General features: G+C 39.6%; 1 protein-coding gene across 3 annotated transcripts; it reads left to right on the top strand.

Moving 5' to 3' along the window:
- On the top strand, window positions 1–17,225 carry SEC61A2 (SEC61 translocon subunit alpha 2). 3 transcript variants are annotated; one of them, XM_055808244.1, is made up of 13 exons: window positions 1–298; window positions 1,443–1,510; window positions 5,405–5,470; window positions 7,354–7,432; window positions 10,743–10,874; window positions 11,018–11,127; window positions 11,712–11,865; window positions 12,824–12,984; window positions 14,016–14,213; window positions 15,028–15,219; window positions 15,372–15,448; window positions 16,127–16,155; window positions 16,825–17,225. In XM_055808244.1, the coding sequence occupies exons 1-13, from the start codon at window positions 292–294 to the stop codon at window positions 16,980–16,982; spliced, it is 1,431 nt and encodes a 476-aa protein (XP_055664219.1). In that variant the 5' UTR covers window positions 1–291; the 3' UTR covers window positions 16,983–17,225. The 3 variants fall into 3 exon arrangements, with proteins under 3 accessions (XP_055664219.1, XP_055664220.1, XP_055664221.1); XM_055808245.1 differs by lacking the exon at window positions 16,127–16,155; XM_055808246.1 differs by lacking the exon at window positions 1–298 and adding an exon at window positions 4,410–4,552 and having other exon boundaries at window positions 1,495–1,510; window positions 16,127–17,225.
- The last annotated feature ends 477 nt before the right edge of the window (window positions 17,226–17,702 follow it).

Here is a 17,702-nt window from a genome sequence, read left to right as displayed (position 1 = left end):
CTGCTCCGCGCCGCCCGGCCGCGGGGGGGCTGCCCCCGGCCCCGCCGCGTGTCCCGTTGCCCTGGGCCCGAGGGGAGCGGGGCGGCGCCCAGCGAGCCGCCAGCGGGGGCCGTGCCGCCCGTCCTCGCCGCGGCGGTGGCGCCGTCCCCTCAGGGCAGCAATAGTCGTCCGGAGCGATGCCTGCGCGCGAGGGGCGGGGCCCTGCGCACGGCGTCACGTGGGGGCGCCGGCCGGCGGCGGAGGCAGCGGCGCTGACAGCGGCGGAGGCAGGCGGCCGGCCCCGCCGCCGCCATGGGCAGTGAGTGCGGGCGGGGGGCGGCCCGGGGAGGGGGCGGTGGCGTGGGGGGCGCCGCTAGCGCGAGGGGAGGACGTGGTGGGGGGCGGCCCGGCGGGCTGAGGCGGCGGCGTGCCCGAGGTGCTGGCCCCGGGCGGGGCGGCTCCCCCCCCCCCCCCCCCAAGCAGCTCTGCTTGCGGCGGGCGGCGAGGCGGGGGGGCACCGCGCTGCGAGGGGTGCGGGGGGTTTCCCTGCGGCCTTAGGTCCCTTCTGCGGGGCTGGGTGCGTGCTTTGGTGGGCTGCCTGAGGGGGTGGCACGAACGAAGGGGAGCGGTGTCACAGCCCAGCGCCACGGCAGCTTTGCCGCTTGGACCAGGTACCGCTTTACTTGGCTCGCAGCGCAATAAACATTTTCTTTGACGAGGTACTGACGGTGGTTTTCCATGGCTGTCCGAATGTGCTGGGAATCATGTAGGACAAATTCCCCACCAATCGAACGTTCTTTGATCTTTAATTCCACTCCTCCCCCCCCCCCCCCCCCCCCCCAAGAGAGCTCAAGCTGTTGGAGCTTTTCTGTGTTTTTTAAGGAGAAACTGTGAAGAAAGCTGTATCAAAAGTTAAAATGAAATTCCCCGAAATTATGATCAGTTATTCTGAGTGTTGCAGTGATTTAAATTAACGATTTCTCACCATATTTTACCAGCTGAATTGTTTTCTCAGCTAACTACTAATCTCAAGCACATGATACTAATCTCTGTGTGGATATTTTTTGATGTGAATATCCTTTGCTTCTGTGTTTAACTAGTACAGACTGATACTAGGTCATTTATTTTTAGGTGGAATACAATTTAGTTCACTTCTGGTGATACAGTGCAGCTTCTCATGTAGAAAGATTCCAGCTGCGGAAAAAATAATGGTCCAAATCTGATCAGAACAAGAACTTTGCAGATTTTTGCTCTGTTTTCAGCTGTTTTAGAAAGAGGTTGTTAGTTTTGCAACATTGAATTAACCTGTGTGTTAGGTGAAATAATTCACTTATGAAGTGTTAATTACATATTTTTTTTCTCTTAGAAGTTAAATAAAGTTGTATGAGTTTTATAAATTTGTGAAGGTCCATTAATATATTTTTCTCTCTTCTTTTGCGTGTGTGTTTGTTTTTCTGGAACAGTAAAATTTTTAGAAGTTATTAAGCCATTCTGTGCGGTGTTACCTGAAATTCAGAAGCCGGAAAGAAAAGTGAGTGCCACATTATGTTCTTGCTCACAGATAAGAGGATGTTATGATAATTCAAGTCCACACTCCAATATAAATATAGTAGGCCCTAAAGTAGGACATACTGTTTGACGGGGGGGAATCCATGTTAAGGAAAGAGATTACCATGATGATGAATTCTTAACAGCCTTCTGGTAAGTTGTTCCACTTGGTAATTATGCCAACTAATTTTTTTAAAGAAGTCTCATCTCTAGACTAAGTTTATTTAGTTTCAGCTCCATGTGATTGGATCTGTTTTAATACACTAGAACAGAGTTCTGAAGCAATTTTTTTTCCCCTGTGGATAAGTGTTGTCTGTGGAAACCACTGTTGACTTTGTGTACTGGACACAACTCTGGGCATTGAGCTGGCTTATGTATTACTTTGAAAAGGCTTGTGCTATAATTCAGGAAGCACAAATTTAGTTCTTTTCCCACAAAGTATTGTCTACTCCCATAGTTGTGATTCACCTTGATGAAGTGGGAAGGTGCTCCATGATATAGTTTGGGTAATTGCTTCTGTTCATGTACTGGATATGACACTTTGTTCTGAACTAAGTGAACTGAGTTCATTTACAGCCAATCTGTCTGTTCCTTGAAATTCCTCCCATTTCTTGGCATATTTTCTAGATTAAAATTAGTTAATCTCTGCAGATCAGGAGGAGACCTACCTTGTAAAAAAAAAAACAACCCAAAAAACAACCCAAAAAAGCCCAAACCAAACAAACCCCCCACTGTTTTTACTTCCAAAACTCAAGGAAGCATGTATCACCTAGGTGACAAAGGTTCTAATTAGAGTAACAAATCTACCTAATATTCATTGTCATGACTGACCTGAAATTCCTTAAGAGCTAGGTTTTGATTTTTATATTCTTAAAGGGAAATGCATGGTTTGGAACATGACACCATCCAAAAGAATCCTCTCTGTTGATGAGAGATTCCCAAAGGACCGGATGCAGGGATGTTTGTGCCAGTAACTGTAGCTGAGCCTGCTGGATCAAATGGAGAAGATAAAGTAAAACCTGCTGATTATTCCCTTCTGGAATAGTTTTTTTAAAAAAGATAAGGTTTTATTCCCTGTCTCTTTGCTCCATCTGTCTTTCCTTGTTGCTTTCCAGCATCTTTCCCTCTTGGGACAGGTTTCCAAACAAATTACTTAGGTCAGACAAGGGCATTTTCAGAGCAGAAATCCCCAGAGCCAGACCCTGTGCTACGATCTGGATGCACCAGATCTGGGTGGCAGGTACCCATCTTTGTTTCAGCAGCAGTGAACCTTAGTGTGGTCTTCTGATGCTGATTTACAGCTTATCTGTGATCAGCTGGTTACATCTATCCCATTTTTGTCTAGTGCAGTGGATGGGAAGAGGAATCTACAAGACAAATCTACAGATACTGATGTTTCTGTGAGGCTGATTGGCAGTAGTGATTTTTCTTTGGCTTTTTGTTTTCTTCCCCCCTTTCTATTTGCCAGAGAGGCATTAGGGCTTATCTGCCCATGACCTTCATCAGCAGATGAAGGATGACCAGAGAGGTGCTAAGACTCCTGTCCTCTGTATTTGGGTTACGTTATTACTATCTAGGTCACTGACTAGGCAATGACTTCCAGTTCCCAGCTTTGTACAAATCTAGAGTGAAAATACAATTGGGAACATTTTTCCTAAACCAAAGAGCCCTTTGACTATTTTAAGTTACATTCCTTGCTTGTGTGTAGTTTATCAAGTGACCCAGGTCATTCCATATCACTGTGATTCTTTGTTACTTACTGTTTTCTTGCAAGGTGTCACAGGCAGACATCGTTAGTAATGGTTTTAGTAGATTAGTTAAGGTCAGGCCAAGAAATGAAGGTAACAAAATAGAAGAAATCTGTTTTCTCTAAACTTGTATTGTTTGTTAAGTGAAGATGAAGTTTTGATTCAGTTGGGCTCTTGTTGAATCTTTTTGGTATTATTGTTGAGGAGGGAAATGGGCTTTTTCTGTCTCTAGGGAGTGTTGCTTTTATGTTTTGGTCAACTTGATTAACAGAAGCCATTGCTGCTTTTGTAGTTAGTAGTATGGGTCCATATTTCCCTCATATGCACAGATTTTTCTAAGTAGAACACACTGTTCAGAACACCGAGAAGATGATGCTGAAGTCCCTTCATTTTCACAAGTTTTAAGAAAAATGTCAAAGGAATAAAATGTCCAATTGGATCTGATCTCATGATGAAATAAATGTACTGTCCCTGTGCTTGTTACCATTTGTGGCTGGAATATTTTGGTACCAGTTTGTATTTGCTGTTCCTGGCATATGGGTTCAGGTGCCGCCTCTTTCTTTCTTTGTCTTTTTGAGTCATAGAGACTGTTTTCCTTGTGAATAACTCTGATTTGGGTGATAACAGCATTTCTCTAATGCTCATATTCACCACAGTTACAAAGAGAGCCAGAGCACTTGTAGAGCCTGACTGATGTCTCAGAAGCTGACGATAACTGTTGGGCTGCAGATATAATTTGGTTAAGCATTCTTCTTTTTGGAAGTCTGTACATAAATTCTGAAGTATAGAATTCAAACAGCCCGTGGTAAAGTGGGTCGGCACTGCATGAAGAAAGACAAGATACTGTTTGGATTTATTTGCTGCTGTCACTATTTTTCTTTTTTTAACTTTATACTGTAAGTATTTTGAGCATCTTGGCCTCTTTTCAAAGAGTGAGGCAGTATCAGTAAATAAATTACCGGGATTATTTTGCTTCTAAGTGTGTGATTTTACTTATAAAGGTTATAGACTACTACTGGGTTTTCTTTTGCTTGAGAAGCTGTGCTGCTGCATTGCTTTTATATTTCCTCATTTGTGGGTGTTCGGTGCCTATAAAACCAGGCACTAATCCTTTTTCTTGTTACTTCTCTACAGACAGATTCGGTGGTTGGAGGCAGAAAGTTAGTGTTTCTGCTGTATCTGTCTTACATGTTAGTTCATGTCACGTTTTAGTAGCTGCTGTGCTCTTGTGTACAGTGAACACACATATCCTAATGTTTACGGTCCATGGAGGAGAGGTAGGAACTTTAAAGTAACACTACGTATGAGTGCATTTCTTTCTGTCTCCTGCTTTGAGTAATCCTCTGGTTCAAACTTAATCTTGTGATTCTTCTTTTCTTGCACCTGGTGCTAGTAACAGTTGCCTCAAATGTTGTCACCCTTGGATTCTCTTCAGTGTGTTACTGACTAATGATCACTGAGCTGGCGTTCTTTTTAAAGTAATACATAATCTACATTGATAAAAATAATTTGGAGAGGGAAAAAAGAGAGTCTTCAAAAATTACTTTGTGGTCAATGTCCATGAACATAATGGTGAATTTAAGCTTCCTCTAACACCCTTTGAAGAATTTAATTCAGTATTTTGAATTGCTGTCCAAAACTCATTGTTTTTATCACTTGTCTTCACAGCAATTAAATTTCTTTAAAAACTTCATAGTGCTTTAGTTTAATAACTTCCAGCCTTACAAAAGTGCCTCCAATTTGCTGAAGCCTAGAGCACTAATGACTGAAGATGGTTTTTTGCATTAATCTTTCATTTTGTTCTGATTATTTTCATGTTTTTAGCCATGCTGTTGCTATAAATACCCACTGTATTACAATATTATACATAAAATACATTCTACTGACTGCATGTCAGCTGTGTTGCCTGCCAGATCCAGTAAGTTTTCTTTGACTACACAGAAGCCCATGACTGTCTCTCTCCATAAAGTCTGAAATCATATTAACATTAAATTCTAATGAGAAGTCATGCCTTCTGGTTCAGTATCTTCACATTTAATTCTGAATGATACAGCATTTAGTGCTAATGTGAGAGTACAGTGAAAATTCTACATAAAATGAATGCTTAATCTCTACAATCTGTTCTGTAGATCCAGTTCAGAGAGAAGGTACTATGGACGGCTATCACGCTTTTCATTTTCTTAGTATGCTGCCAGGTAAGTATTGATGTTTTCTGTGTTCAGAAATTGTTGTTCTGTACATACAAAATAGAATACTGAAAGCGTGAGAAGTTCTTGTTTCATGTTGACCTACCAGTTTCAGTTATTTATTTTTATGGTTAAGTATTTAAAGTTCAGTTAAAGAAACCTGATTCTCTGAAATGAGTATGTATGTTTTCAGAAACTAATTCTCTCTATTTAGTTTAATATACATAATGTTTTTTCTTGTTTTATGAAGGGTCATAGCATCATAGAATGGTTTGGGTTGGAAGGGCCCTTTGAAGATTATCTAGTCCAACCCCCCCTCCCAGGGGCAGGGACACCTTCCACCAGCCCAGGTTGCTCCAAGCCCCATCCAACCTGGCCTTGGTCCTATCAAATGATGATACTGGCTGCAGGGTAAACAGCTGAGCTGATTATTCATTGAATAGTATAAACAAACTGAGCAGTTTTATGCGTTCTTTACCCTCTGTTCATAGCTAAATTTAAATTTTAGAAGTGACAAGTTTGAAAGTGAAATAGAAATTATTGTTTTTACCTGATAATAAGCTGATCAATTGTAAAGATTGCAGGAAAGTATTTTTCTGAGGTGTTAAAGTTGACATTTAGAACTTGTTTTTTGTGAATATACTGGCAAAGATGTTAGCTAAACCCCCTCCATAATACAAGTCTTTTTAAACATTTTTATGTGATCATTACTCCTAGTTGCAGGAGTGCCTGGAACATGTACGTGGGTTGTAAACAGATAGTGGTTTGTTTTGTTTGGGGTTTTTTTTGCTTATTTAAAGAATAGACATTGCAGAAAATGAGAATTACTTGATACACATTTTTAAGAACTTTTAGAACTCTTAGAAGACTTAAAATGAGCCATACATCTTCAGGACAAATCTTTTTAGTTATAATTAGTAACTTACCCATTCCAGACTCTGTAGCAGTAGTTTAATAATTTTTGTTTACAACTTTGAAGGACCGTTAAAAGGCTTTTAAAACCCAGTTCTTGTACCTACCTGTTTTTTTGGAAATAGGAGGTGGGAATAATATTGGAGGTAGAACATGTATTTTATCTCTGTTTCCTAGCTGCTGGATATATACATAATTAAGATTTTGAATCTATACAAAAGATTATAGTAGTTGAATAAGGGAATCAGATGGTGCAGACTAGAGTTTACAATTAATCTATAAGATCACCTGGATTCCTAGTCTACTGTTTTTGTGATTAAGAAGAGTTCTCAAGAGCTCAGAATCCCTCAGTATCAATATATTGGAGGTTTTGTGTAAACTTGGCTAACTTCTGATAGTTTTGTATGGGATATTTTAAAACATATTCAGAATTTGACTATTAAACTTGCTGGAGGAAGATACTTACATCGCAGTTTATGCTATATCTTTAACTTGTACTGAAAAGAACAATTTTTTAACAAAAAGCTCACCTCAAAATCGCTGAGAAATTTTCATGAAATAAGTAGTGAGAACATCATCTAATATTTTTCCCTGTTCTGTTAATGGTTTGTGGTGCCTAACCTATTTATACTTTTTTATGTTCTTTTGGGGAGTTGTGGTGCTCCAGAATCATATGTCAGACATTTACATCTTCAACTTCAGTAATCTGTTTTATGTGCACTGACTCTTCTTTCTAGAGGTTTCTGCTTTTTCCTGTGGAAGGGTCTTAGTTTAGTCCTCTGAGTCCTACGCCGCTTGGAGGATTAAAACAGAGAGTGCCAGTATCTCTGGTTTAGTTAAAAAAAAAAAAAGAAGAATAAATAAAAAGTTGGAATAAATGATACTAAACAGTATAGCAGTTGAATCATTACTTGTTAAGATGTTTGGATTAATGCATGCTTTCTTTGTGTGTCTGTTAATACTGTTGTGTGCTTTGACAGATACCTTTGTTTGGAATCATGTCATCCGATTCTGCAGATCCGTTCTATTGGATGCGAGTCATTCTTGCATCAAACAGAGGTTAGTAGATTATTCCTTTCTCTGTTGTGTGTTGGTATAAACAGTCCAGGGGAAAAACAGTTGGCTGTTAAATTTCCTGCAACCCAGATGTCACATTGAAATACTTTGTCAAGTTCTTAACACAGATGTAGTTAAAATTAACTGATACATGAGGAGTACTTCACCTTAGGAATGAGGTTTCCTTTGACATGCAAATGGGATTAATCTTGGTTCTCGGTTTTTGGAATAATGTTGTAGTCTCTTTCTGATTAATATATGGGACACTGCCACTTAGGAATAGCACTGATACGCAGTATGAGAGTGTTTCCTTCTGTGTGCAAGTCACACAGAAGGAATAATGTTTTGGCATCATCATGGGTGAGTAATTTTATAGGTGTGAAAGCTAAGGGCAGAGATGAATATAGTTCACTAAACTAACTAATTTTAGAATAGACAAGGTGATCCCAACCAAATATATAAGAAGAGTTAAACTTATTCTAGAAGTCTAAAACTTAAGATGGGTGACCTAGCATGTGTGACTCTAAATGAGGACACTGACCTCATCTATATCTTGGAAAATTGGTTGGAAATAAGGAAATCAGTGGAACCCTGTAATGTGAAGGTGCAAATTATTTAGGAATGGCAATTTTTGGCACACGTGTGAAGATAATAAATTAAGGTAAATAAGCTATCTGTTTCAAACTCTACTGCAGAATCTGCATATAAAATTCTGTGTCTCACTGGCAGTGTATGCTACTAAATTTGTTATCCACTACCCAGACAGAATGGTAATGGTGGCCAAGAAAAGACTAGAGAGACTGTGAAGGCAATAAAAAGCAGGAGCCAGAAAGTTAATTTTGCTTAAGTCAACTGACTAGATGTCATTGGAGGATGTGTTAAAGGTTTTGACATCCTAATTTTCTTGCTGTTGGAGATGTAGAGGTTTCCATGGGAGATGATGTAATATTTAACATGGTACTGAACAGTGTGTAGAGTCTAGGATGTAAGTATGAAAGAACCAGATTATTACAATGACTTCAGCGCTTTCACATTTTGGTAGCAGGCAAAACACATACACAAAAAAGGAAATAAAAAAATAGTTGTGCAATAATGCTTAAAATTTTCAAAAATCAGAACTGAAATGAGGACTCTGGTAGTTAGGTAGAAATGAAAAGAGGTCTCCAGACAGTAGTGGAGGTGCTCAAAAGCCCTTCGTTAAATTCAGATTACTTAGTAAAGACTCTTCAGGAAATTAAGCTATTGTGGGTTAAGAGGGAAGAACTAACAGCTTAAGAACTGGTTGAAAAGACCAGAAGAAATGTCTCCACAAATCTGTAAAGTTCCACAAATTGAATATTGCATGCAGTTCTAATGTACCATGCCATGACAGATAAGTGAACTAAAAAACACTCAGGAAAAAGCACCGAGAATCTAAGGTAGATATTAACGTATATGAAGAGATCCCAAGAAAATAAGGATTCTTTGCCATGATATGTGCATATCCAAAATGTCTTTTAAGTCTTCATTTCTGGGAAAAAGTGTATAGGGAATGGATAGTCACTTTTTGCTTATACTGTAAGAGGGAATGGGCAGCCAATGGTGTTACTAAGCAGCCCATATAACTCAAAGTTTCTGAATGCATTACTGGCAGAAGTTGCCAGAAGCAGTTTCTGAATAAATGACTGGTATATGGGGAAAGGGAAATACAGAATGATACTTCCCCCAAAGAAGGGGCCCCTGTCAGAGGTGGGCTGTGAGGAGAGCTAAGCTTCTAGGCTGATCAGGTATGGAGATGCTGTTTCTTCTTCTTTTCGTTTTCCATGTGACCTTACAGACCATGTTTCCCTTGTCACTGGTTCTCGTTATAACTTTGCAAGTCCGCAGTGGCTAAATAGTTTTTGATTAATAATTTTCTTGGTAATTTTGTGATGGAGCACTACTGTACTGCATGTGAGAGCAGAGTTATGCTTAAATGTACAGAATTGAAAAGAATTGTAAGCTGATTCTCTTTTGAATCTCCGTGGTGGATATTGTGGCTTAACATCAGAAAAAATGTGCATTATTTACATGGTCACTCAAGGGGCATAAAAAATGGTGACCAAGTAACTTGATCTGGCTTAATTGAATACTGAACTTGTAAAACGTGTCCTTACCTGAACTTTTTTCCTTTAAGGTTACAGCTTAGGAAATGTGGAAAGTTTCATCACTTGGTAGTTCTAGTTTCTTAATTTTCATCCAGATTTTCAACTTCTTGGTTTCTTAAGCTTCAGGTAGGAGAAATTTTTCTGGTATTAGCTGAAGGGCAACTTAAATTTCGAAAAGTAATCTCTTCATAATGCTGTTCCTCAAAAAAGTTGATGTGGGAGAATGATTCTGTATTGAGATGAGACAGGAGAGTATATTGTACAGGCAAGAGGCAGGCTATTTTCCTGGGTTTAACTGTTTTATGTACATTCAGATCAGCTCCCATACCACATTATAATGTAACTCACACAGGTATCAGTACTTGAATAAGACCTTGCTGAGAATATTTCTAAATTAGAGTATTAGGTGGTAGTTCCGGTGTTGCAGGTGCATCAGTCTGAGGATGCAAGCAAAGTGAGTGATGCCTCAGTTTTACTACACCGGACGAAGTGATTGGGAGGGAAAACCAGGCAGGTTTTCAGCAATGCACACCTGTGTGCTGCAGCAGTGGTCTTGTGTAAAGTTAGATTGCCCTGTTCGAGTTGTATACGGTTGGAAGTTCATAACTTGATGACGTTGCGCCAGTAGGTGAGTTGCCAGAATAAGAGCATCTTAATGACACATCTTTGTTTTGTTAAAAACTAGTTTAATCCTAAACTACCGTGCTTTTAACTAGAGTCAGTGATTCTGAGAGTGGCATTGTCAGCCACTGTGGATCTGCAGCACTTCTCTTGTGGTCTTCGAAATTAAACCTCTGGAAAATGTGATGGTTGAAGCACTGATGGAATAAACAACCAGGGACAAGATGCTTTTCAGTGAAAGGTTCCTTGATATGATATGCCAAAAAGCTGAGCTTCAGTGTGCGTTGACCTTTAGTGTTAGTGTGGTTCCACAAAAATATTTGAAGAGCTACACAGGTTTTTAATGTTCCCTTCAAAAATACAGATCTTAACAGAGCAGCCTTCTTTTGTGAGGAGATAATGGTTTTTGTTTTGATTATACTTGTACTGGAATATACATGTTTGAAGTGTTACGAAGAATGTTCCTTACAGGTCATAAACCTTTCAACAGACTTAATATCCTCCGAGTATAATTCTTTAGGAGAGATACTTCAATGGCAGTTGTATTAATTTTTCTTCCTGTTTAGGTACTTTGATGGAATTGGGTATCTCACCCATTGTGACATCTGGTTTGATCATGCAGCTGCTAGCTGGAGCGAAGATCATTGAAGTTGGTGATACTCCCAAAGACAGAGCATTGTTCAATGGAGCTCAGAAATGTAAGCACTGTTCCAATTAAAATTAATAAGCATATTCTTATTGTTGGGAAAGCAGCCTTCCGAAGTCATACTAGATGTGAGATTTCTTTGGTAGGTGATTTCAGCAAATTTTTTTAAAGAATTTGCTTTCTCTCTTGTTTTAGTATTTGGGATGATTATTACCATTGGGCAAGCCATTGTGTATGTTATGACTGGAATGTATGGAGATCCCGCTGAAATGGGTGCTGGAATTTGTCTTCTTATTATAATTCAGGTTTGTAATGAGCTATTTTGTGTGTAACAGACTGGTTAGATACAGTATAGCTGAAAGGAAAAATGTATGTCTGGTTGCTGTTTATTTTTAATGCTAGAGAGCATCATCCGTTGTATCTGTCTGCCTGTATAGGAGAAATGCTAAATATTCTGTAAAGGAGGAGAAAGATGGGACAATTAGTATCAAAAATGTTTCAGATAGGAGTGGCTGCTTAATTTGAAGTAAAGGAATTAGTAGACTTTGAAAGCAGTAGCTGCTGTTCAGTTCCATGGTGGATTTCTCACTAAACAGCACAGATGCAGCTTTGAGACATTATCCTGTAGAGCAAAGCAGTAAATGCGCAAACTTCAACGCTTTTTTTGAGAAAAGTGCTTACTGAATAATCTTTTTGCTAGCATCTGTGTTGAAAAGTCACAGAGATCGTTGCCAGCTGAGATGCGCAGGCGTTTGTACATGAAAGGGCAAATGTACTGCATGAATGATATTTAGGTGAAAAACTAATGATCATGCTGCAACATGATGAATTAGTAATTCTTGACTTGATTTATTCTTGTTTCTGCTCAGTTTTGTTTCTTTTCCCACAGCTGTTTGTTGCTGGTTTGATTGTGTTGCTGTTAGATGAGTTGCTACAGAAAGGTTATGGCTTGGGGTCGGGTATTTCCCTGTTCATTGCTACCAATATCTGTGAGACCATTGTCTGGAAGGCCTTTAGTCCCACTACCATCAACACTGGCAGAGGTACGTGTGCTGTTACAAGCAGTTATAACATGTTTCATTGGATGTATACTATACATAAACTGTCAGATGTTTATTGAATAGCTATTAAAAAATATTTTAACGTGTAATGACTAGCTTCTAAAGTCAATTGTGTAACATGTAAGATGAAAATGTTTTCTGATTTAAGTGAAGATTAATAACCTACAAGTTTGGCTTTGCGGAGTTGAATTGCAGTAGTTAAAATGGAGCTTGAAACACCTTGAATGAAGATTTTCAGATTTCCAAACTGAAATGTCCTTGTTGTGGCATCATTTAATCCACAGAAAGAGAGAAGAAGTTCTGTATCTTCAGAGGAGCTGATTATGATCCAGCTGTTGTTTGTGGCTATAGGATACTTCTACAGTTGATGCCTCCAAATTACTTTTTAAGCTGGTTTGAGTCTTCAGAGACTACCATCTCTTCGTTTCTTAGCCAGCCTTTGACAACATCTGGTTGTCAGAGACCCTAGAAATACCAAGATACAGGCTGTTTGCATCAAGATGTTAACTAGTTTAATGCATATGTTTGAAATCCTGAGCCATATTTTTTTAGTTTGCTTTCATTTTCATCTGATTTTTAGTAGTTCTTTTGAATGGTACTACTGCTTTTCTAAAGCTGTTTTTCTCCTCGTTTATTATTTCTTCCTTCCAATCATCCTCCTACTCCCAGAAAAGAAAGAAAAAGATTACTCTTTCATTTGTGTGACTTGGTTAGGTTATTTTGTTTTTTAACCAGGAATAATGTTTTGGTCTATTATTCTACATTCTATAAAAGCTAAAACAGAATCCTCTATTGTGATGTATTTGTTGTAACAGGATTTATGTCCTATTGCGTCTGATTTTTTTATGTGTCATTCTTAAAATTTCTGAAAGGAAGATATTTTTTTAAAATGTTTTTAATTTCCAGATTAAAATTTCTTTTACTTTTTTGCTTTGTGCAGGAACGGAGTTTGAGGGTGCTGTGATTGCATTATTTCATCTTCTGGCTACACGAACTGACAAAGTCCGGGCTTTGCGGGAAGCTTTTTACCGGCAGAATTTGCCCAATCTCATGAATCTGATTGCTACAGTGTTTGTGTTTGCTGTAGTCATATATTTTCAGGTAAAATGAGAAGTTCCTCTCCACAGCTGTGTAGGTAGAAGTGCATGGACCCTAGACGTTGCAGTCACTGGGAAAAAATGTGAAAGTTAAAGTAGAGTAACTGCAGTATCTTAGCTTTGAGTGAGGAGCTTTGTGTTTCAGTGTTGTTTTCAGTAACATACCTCTGTGACAGTACAGCTGTTAAATTTTACAGCCAGATGTACTCAGTGATGTAATCTCACATTCCATTAACTGCCATACATACTATGAGAGTATTTTTACTAAAAATGGATTCTGGGGATTCTGGAACTGCAGTCGTTGCAGTGCACAGATAATGTGCTTGATATTCATTGTTGAATTAAAAGAATGCTTTTGGACAGAGTTAGAGAACCTTGCTTCTTTGGGGTGTGTATGTTCTAGAAAACAACCATGTCATTAATGTATAGCTTATTGGATTTTCCCCTAATTGTCTTGAAATACTCAGCTACTCTTTCTTTTTAAATTTAAGTATTTACTAAAATGTACACTAAAAGGAGGGTCCATGTGGTGATTTTTTTTGTTTCCTTTTTTTTAATCTGTGTGGCTAAAATATGAATTTATTTTTTTTTTTTAAGCTGTTGCGTGAGAGGCAAAAAAATGAATTACCTGGTTTTCAAATTCATGTGGCTTTTCTTGGGCCTACTCCGATAGGAGCCAGCCCTGGAGACCAGAAGGCTGGGATTACTACACAAAAGCCTGCTGTTAACTGGCTAGTTAAGTTAAAGCCATTAAAGGCTTTTATCAATCCCTATTCTGTAAGGGGTATTTTACAAGAATATAATGTAGCAGATGAGAGATAATGTTTATGTAAAAAGAATGTAATACAACCAAGCAGTAAAATTTGTAAGTCCTTAAAATTTGTGATCCAGACTGTAGCAGAAAGCCATTGGGATTTACTGTCTTGCTCCTTTTTTATCTAGCAAGAGCTTTGTGGTCAGGAATAGCTTTTAGGCACCCTAGGAGTAGCTTCTGTCTTGGAAACAAACTTGGTGCATCTGTGTTCTTTCCCATAGGGGTTTCGTGTTGATTTACCGATCAAGTCTGCACGATATCGAGGACAGTACAGCAGCTATCCTATCAAGCTCTTCTATACCTCCAACATTCCCATCATTCTGCAGTCTGCCTTAGTTTCAAACCTCTATGTCATTTCCCAGATGCTGTCTGTTCGTTTTAGTGGCAACTTTTTGGTGAACTTATTAGGACAGTGGGCAGTAAGTATTTTACCACTTTAACTGCATAAAATTATTTGTATATATTTACTTCATTGTGAAACTTGGTAATGAACCAGCAGAAAGCTGGAATACTTACTTCTTAACAGTGTTGTGGTTTAACCCCAGGCAGCAGCTAAGTACCATGCAGCTCCTCACTCACTCCCCCACCAGCAGGAGGGGGAGAGGAGGATTGGGAAAAAGGTAAAACCCATGGGTTGAGATAAGAATGATTTAATAATTGAAATAAAATATAATCACAACAATAACAATAATTGTAATGAAAAGGAGAGAGGAATAAAACCCAAAAGATAGGGGGGGTGTGTGTGTGTGGAAAAAGTGACGCACAGTACAGCTGCGCACCACCCGCTGACGAGTGCCCAGCCAGGCTCTGAGGAGCGATCAGTCAGTGGCTCCCAGCCAGCCCCCCCCAGTTTATATACTGGGCATGACATGGTATGGTATGGAATATCCCTCTGGCTAGCTGGGGTCAGCTGACGTGGCTGTGCCCCCTCCCAACTTCTCATGCCCCTCCAGCCCTCTCCTTGGACTGAAAAGCCCTTGACTTGGTATAAATGTTACTCAGCACTGAAGTTTTTAGTTGTTGCTATCAACGTTATTCCCACACCAAATCCAGAACGCAGCACTACACCAGCTCCCAAGAAGAAAATTAACTCTTATCCCAGCTGAAACCAGGATAAACATTTGTATATAGAAGCTGTTTTAAACATTGAAGAGGAATTCCTCTAAAAGACAGGACAGGAGTGCAAGAGGTCTGTGAGAAGTAACTAACTGCCTTTTTCTTCCCCTCTCATAGGATGTCAGTGGTGGTGGCCCTGCTCGCTCTTACCCTGTTGGTGGCCTGTGCTACTACTTGTCCCCTCCAGAATCCATGGGTGCAATATTTGAGGATCCTGTCCATGTAATAGTTTATATAATATTTATGTTGGGATCCTGTGCGTTCTTCTCGAAGACTTGGATTGAGGTGTCTGGCTCATCAGCGAAAGATGTAGGTGTTCTGATAAAAATACATAAATGTTTTCAAACGCTGCCTCTACTTTAGAATTGACTAGCTGCTAACTAATCAGTTCCTAATTACTCTGACAAAATATCAGGTGACTGAAACACCCCAGCAGTTTCGTAAAATTATGGTTTTTGCAGGTTGCCAAGCAGCTCAAAGAACAGCAAATGGTGATGAGAGGCCACAGGGATACTTCAATGGTTCATGAGCTTAACAGGTACGGAAATGCTGACTTCCAGCTGGATGGTTAAGAGTGCTGGGGAGTTGTCAGCTAGAGCAGATATTCTTGGAAGAATCTGAGACCTGTTTCCACTGCAAATGTCAAATTTCTTCCCATTCAGCTGGCACCTTTTCTGGTAATGCAGAACATGTTCATAGTAAGAGGTTAAGCTGTAGTGTCTTTTGTTTGAGTGGCATAATGAGGGAATTTGGGCTGAGTCTCTTCCATGTTTGCAAAAGGAAGATCCCTTGATTTTTACTTCACCGTTACTGAACTAAGATGACACTACAGAAGCGGTATTTTGTGCAGTATGCAAAGCCTGCAGATCTGTATTGAAAGGTAGACCTACCTGTACGTACTTAAGTCAAAACAGTTATTCTTAGTTCTGTGACGGTCAGATCGCATATATATATAGAACTATTACAGTATGAATTGAAGAGCTTTGCCAGTGTTCAGTTATTCACACACCTTTCTTATCGGTGAATGTTTTATTTTAGCTTCTACTTTGTGCAGATACGGAAGATAGTAAGAGCAATGGCAGAGTTGCATTTGCAATGCTGAATTTGTTGCTGAATAGTCGGGTTGGTTGTTCTAGTAGTAGATGTATTGTTAGAATCCTTCAATGAAAATTCATTATTACAAATTCTTTTTCTTTTTTTTTCTCCTTTGGTCCAGGTATATCCCTACAGCAGCTGCGTTTGGAGGTTTGTGCATTGGTGCCCTTTCAGTATTGGCTGACTTTCTAGGGGCCATTGGGTCCGGCACTGGCATTCTGCTTGCAGTTACTATTATTTATCAGTATTTTGAAATATTTGTAAAAGAACAGGCTGAAGTTGGAGGAGTAGGTGCATTATTTTTCTAGGTGTCCAAATATTTCATGGTTTGTGTGAAAGGGAAAGTATTTTGACAACATGCGTCATTTAGTTCAATAATGCTGTTTTCTTTTTAATTGTTTTCAAGTGCTACATGTCCCATTACTGTAATGGGCATTAAGCAATGCCTGTGTGCAGCGTTAGTACCAGCTGCCTTAAGAATAAAGTTTACATTATCTTGTTTAAGTATTATCTAGTGCTGCCTGTAATGCTGGAAACCAATTCATCTACCTTGCTGTTCAAATACTGCAGTGAGATGGTAACATGTATCAGTTCGATATCGGTAAACATTTTTGCACACGGCATTAAAATGTTACATTTATTTCCCTGTCCTTGATAGGAAAAAAAATATATCTGGGTTCAGATTGCCACGTGCCAGTGTTCCTGACAAAATTTATTTGTAGCCTGTGTTTTACATTTAATTTTTTTATACTTTTTTAACTTGCATCTCCCCATCATTGAACTCAGCACTCCTTATTCCTTTGCGGTGTCTCCACTCAGGCACCTTTCTCTTAGCTCCAGGGTTGAACAAGCAAACATTTTACCGGAGACTGATACTCATCTCACCTGTGAACTGGTTCTGTGGTGGATTTGCTGCATGGCCAGGCCCGGGGCATTTCGGGCTCTTGCCCTGGGCCTTCCATGAGACAGCACGGTAGCTGCTGTCACGCTGGCAAGTCAGCCCCATAGTTTTGTTTAAACACGTACTTGTGAAAACTGTGCCACTGAAACATCACGTCCACTTTGCTTTTGTGAGTCTAAAGACCGAGGCCTGGTTCCTGAAGTGGTGTTCATAGAAGGGGAAAGGGGGAACGAGGAGTTCCTGCTGAAAAATTATTTGTCGCACTTTGCAGCGGCAACGTAACAACTGTAAATGTTAGACAATAAACTTATTTAATTAAGCTCTCTCCTGTGTCTTATCTGCGCGAGGTGTAATTCATACACAGGTTTTGGTCATTTCTAACGCGCTTTGTTAGAGAGGTAGGCCTGGAGGGTGCCTTTTTTTCTCTCATTATCCTTTCTAATATGTATTTCTGATCAGTTTTTGGCAGCCTTAATTGAAAAACAAATCTCAGGATTCCTCCCCTTAAAATCACTGGGCTTTTCTGCTCGGCTGTAATCAATTACTTTTTCCCTTTGATTTCATGTTCTGTCTTCTGTCACGCTGAACTTGAAAGTAACTGTTTGTGAAGGGAAGAAAATCTTAAGCAAGTTCTCTGCTTCATTGCTAAGCGAGGAAAGCCTTCCTGTTTATGCATCTCATCCACATTTGTGGACGGTTTGTGGCTGACACTTTGGTATCTTGAAGCAGTGGTGGTGGCTTACATGATTAGAAGCAGGTGACCACCCACGTAGGTACACAGCAGGTTGGTTTGGCA

Source organism: Falco peregrinus, chromosome 6 (assembly GCF_023634155.1).
Source record: "Falco peregrinus isolate bFalPer1 chromosome 6, bFalPer1.pri, whole genome shotgun sequence".
Classification (NCBI taxonomy): domain Eukaryota; kingdom Metazoa; phylum Chordata; class Aves; order Falconiformes; family Falconidae; genus Falco; species Falco peregrinus.
This window is presented reverse-complemented; position numbering and strand designations above follow the sequence as displayed.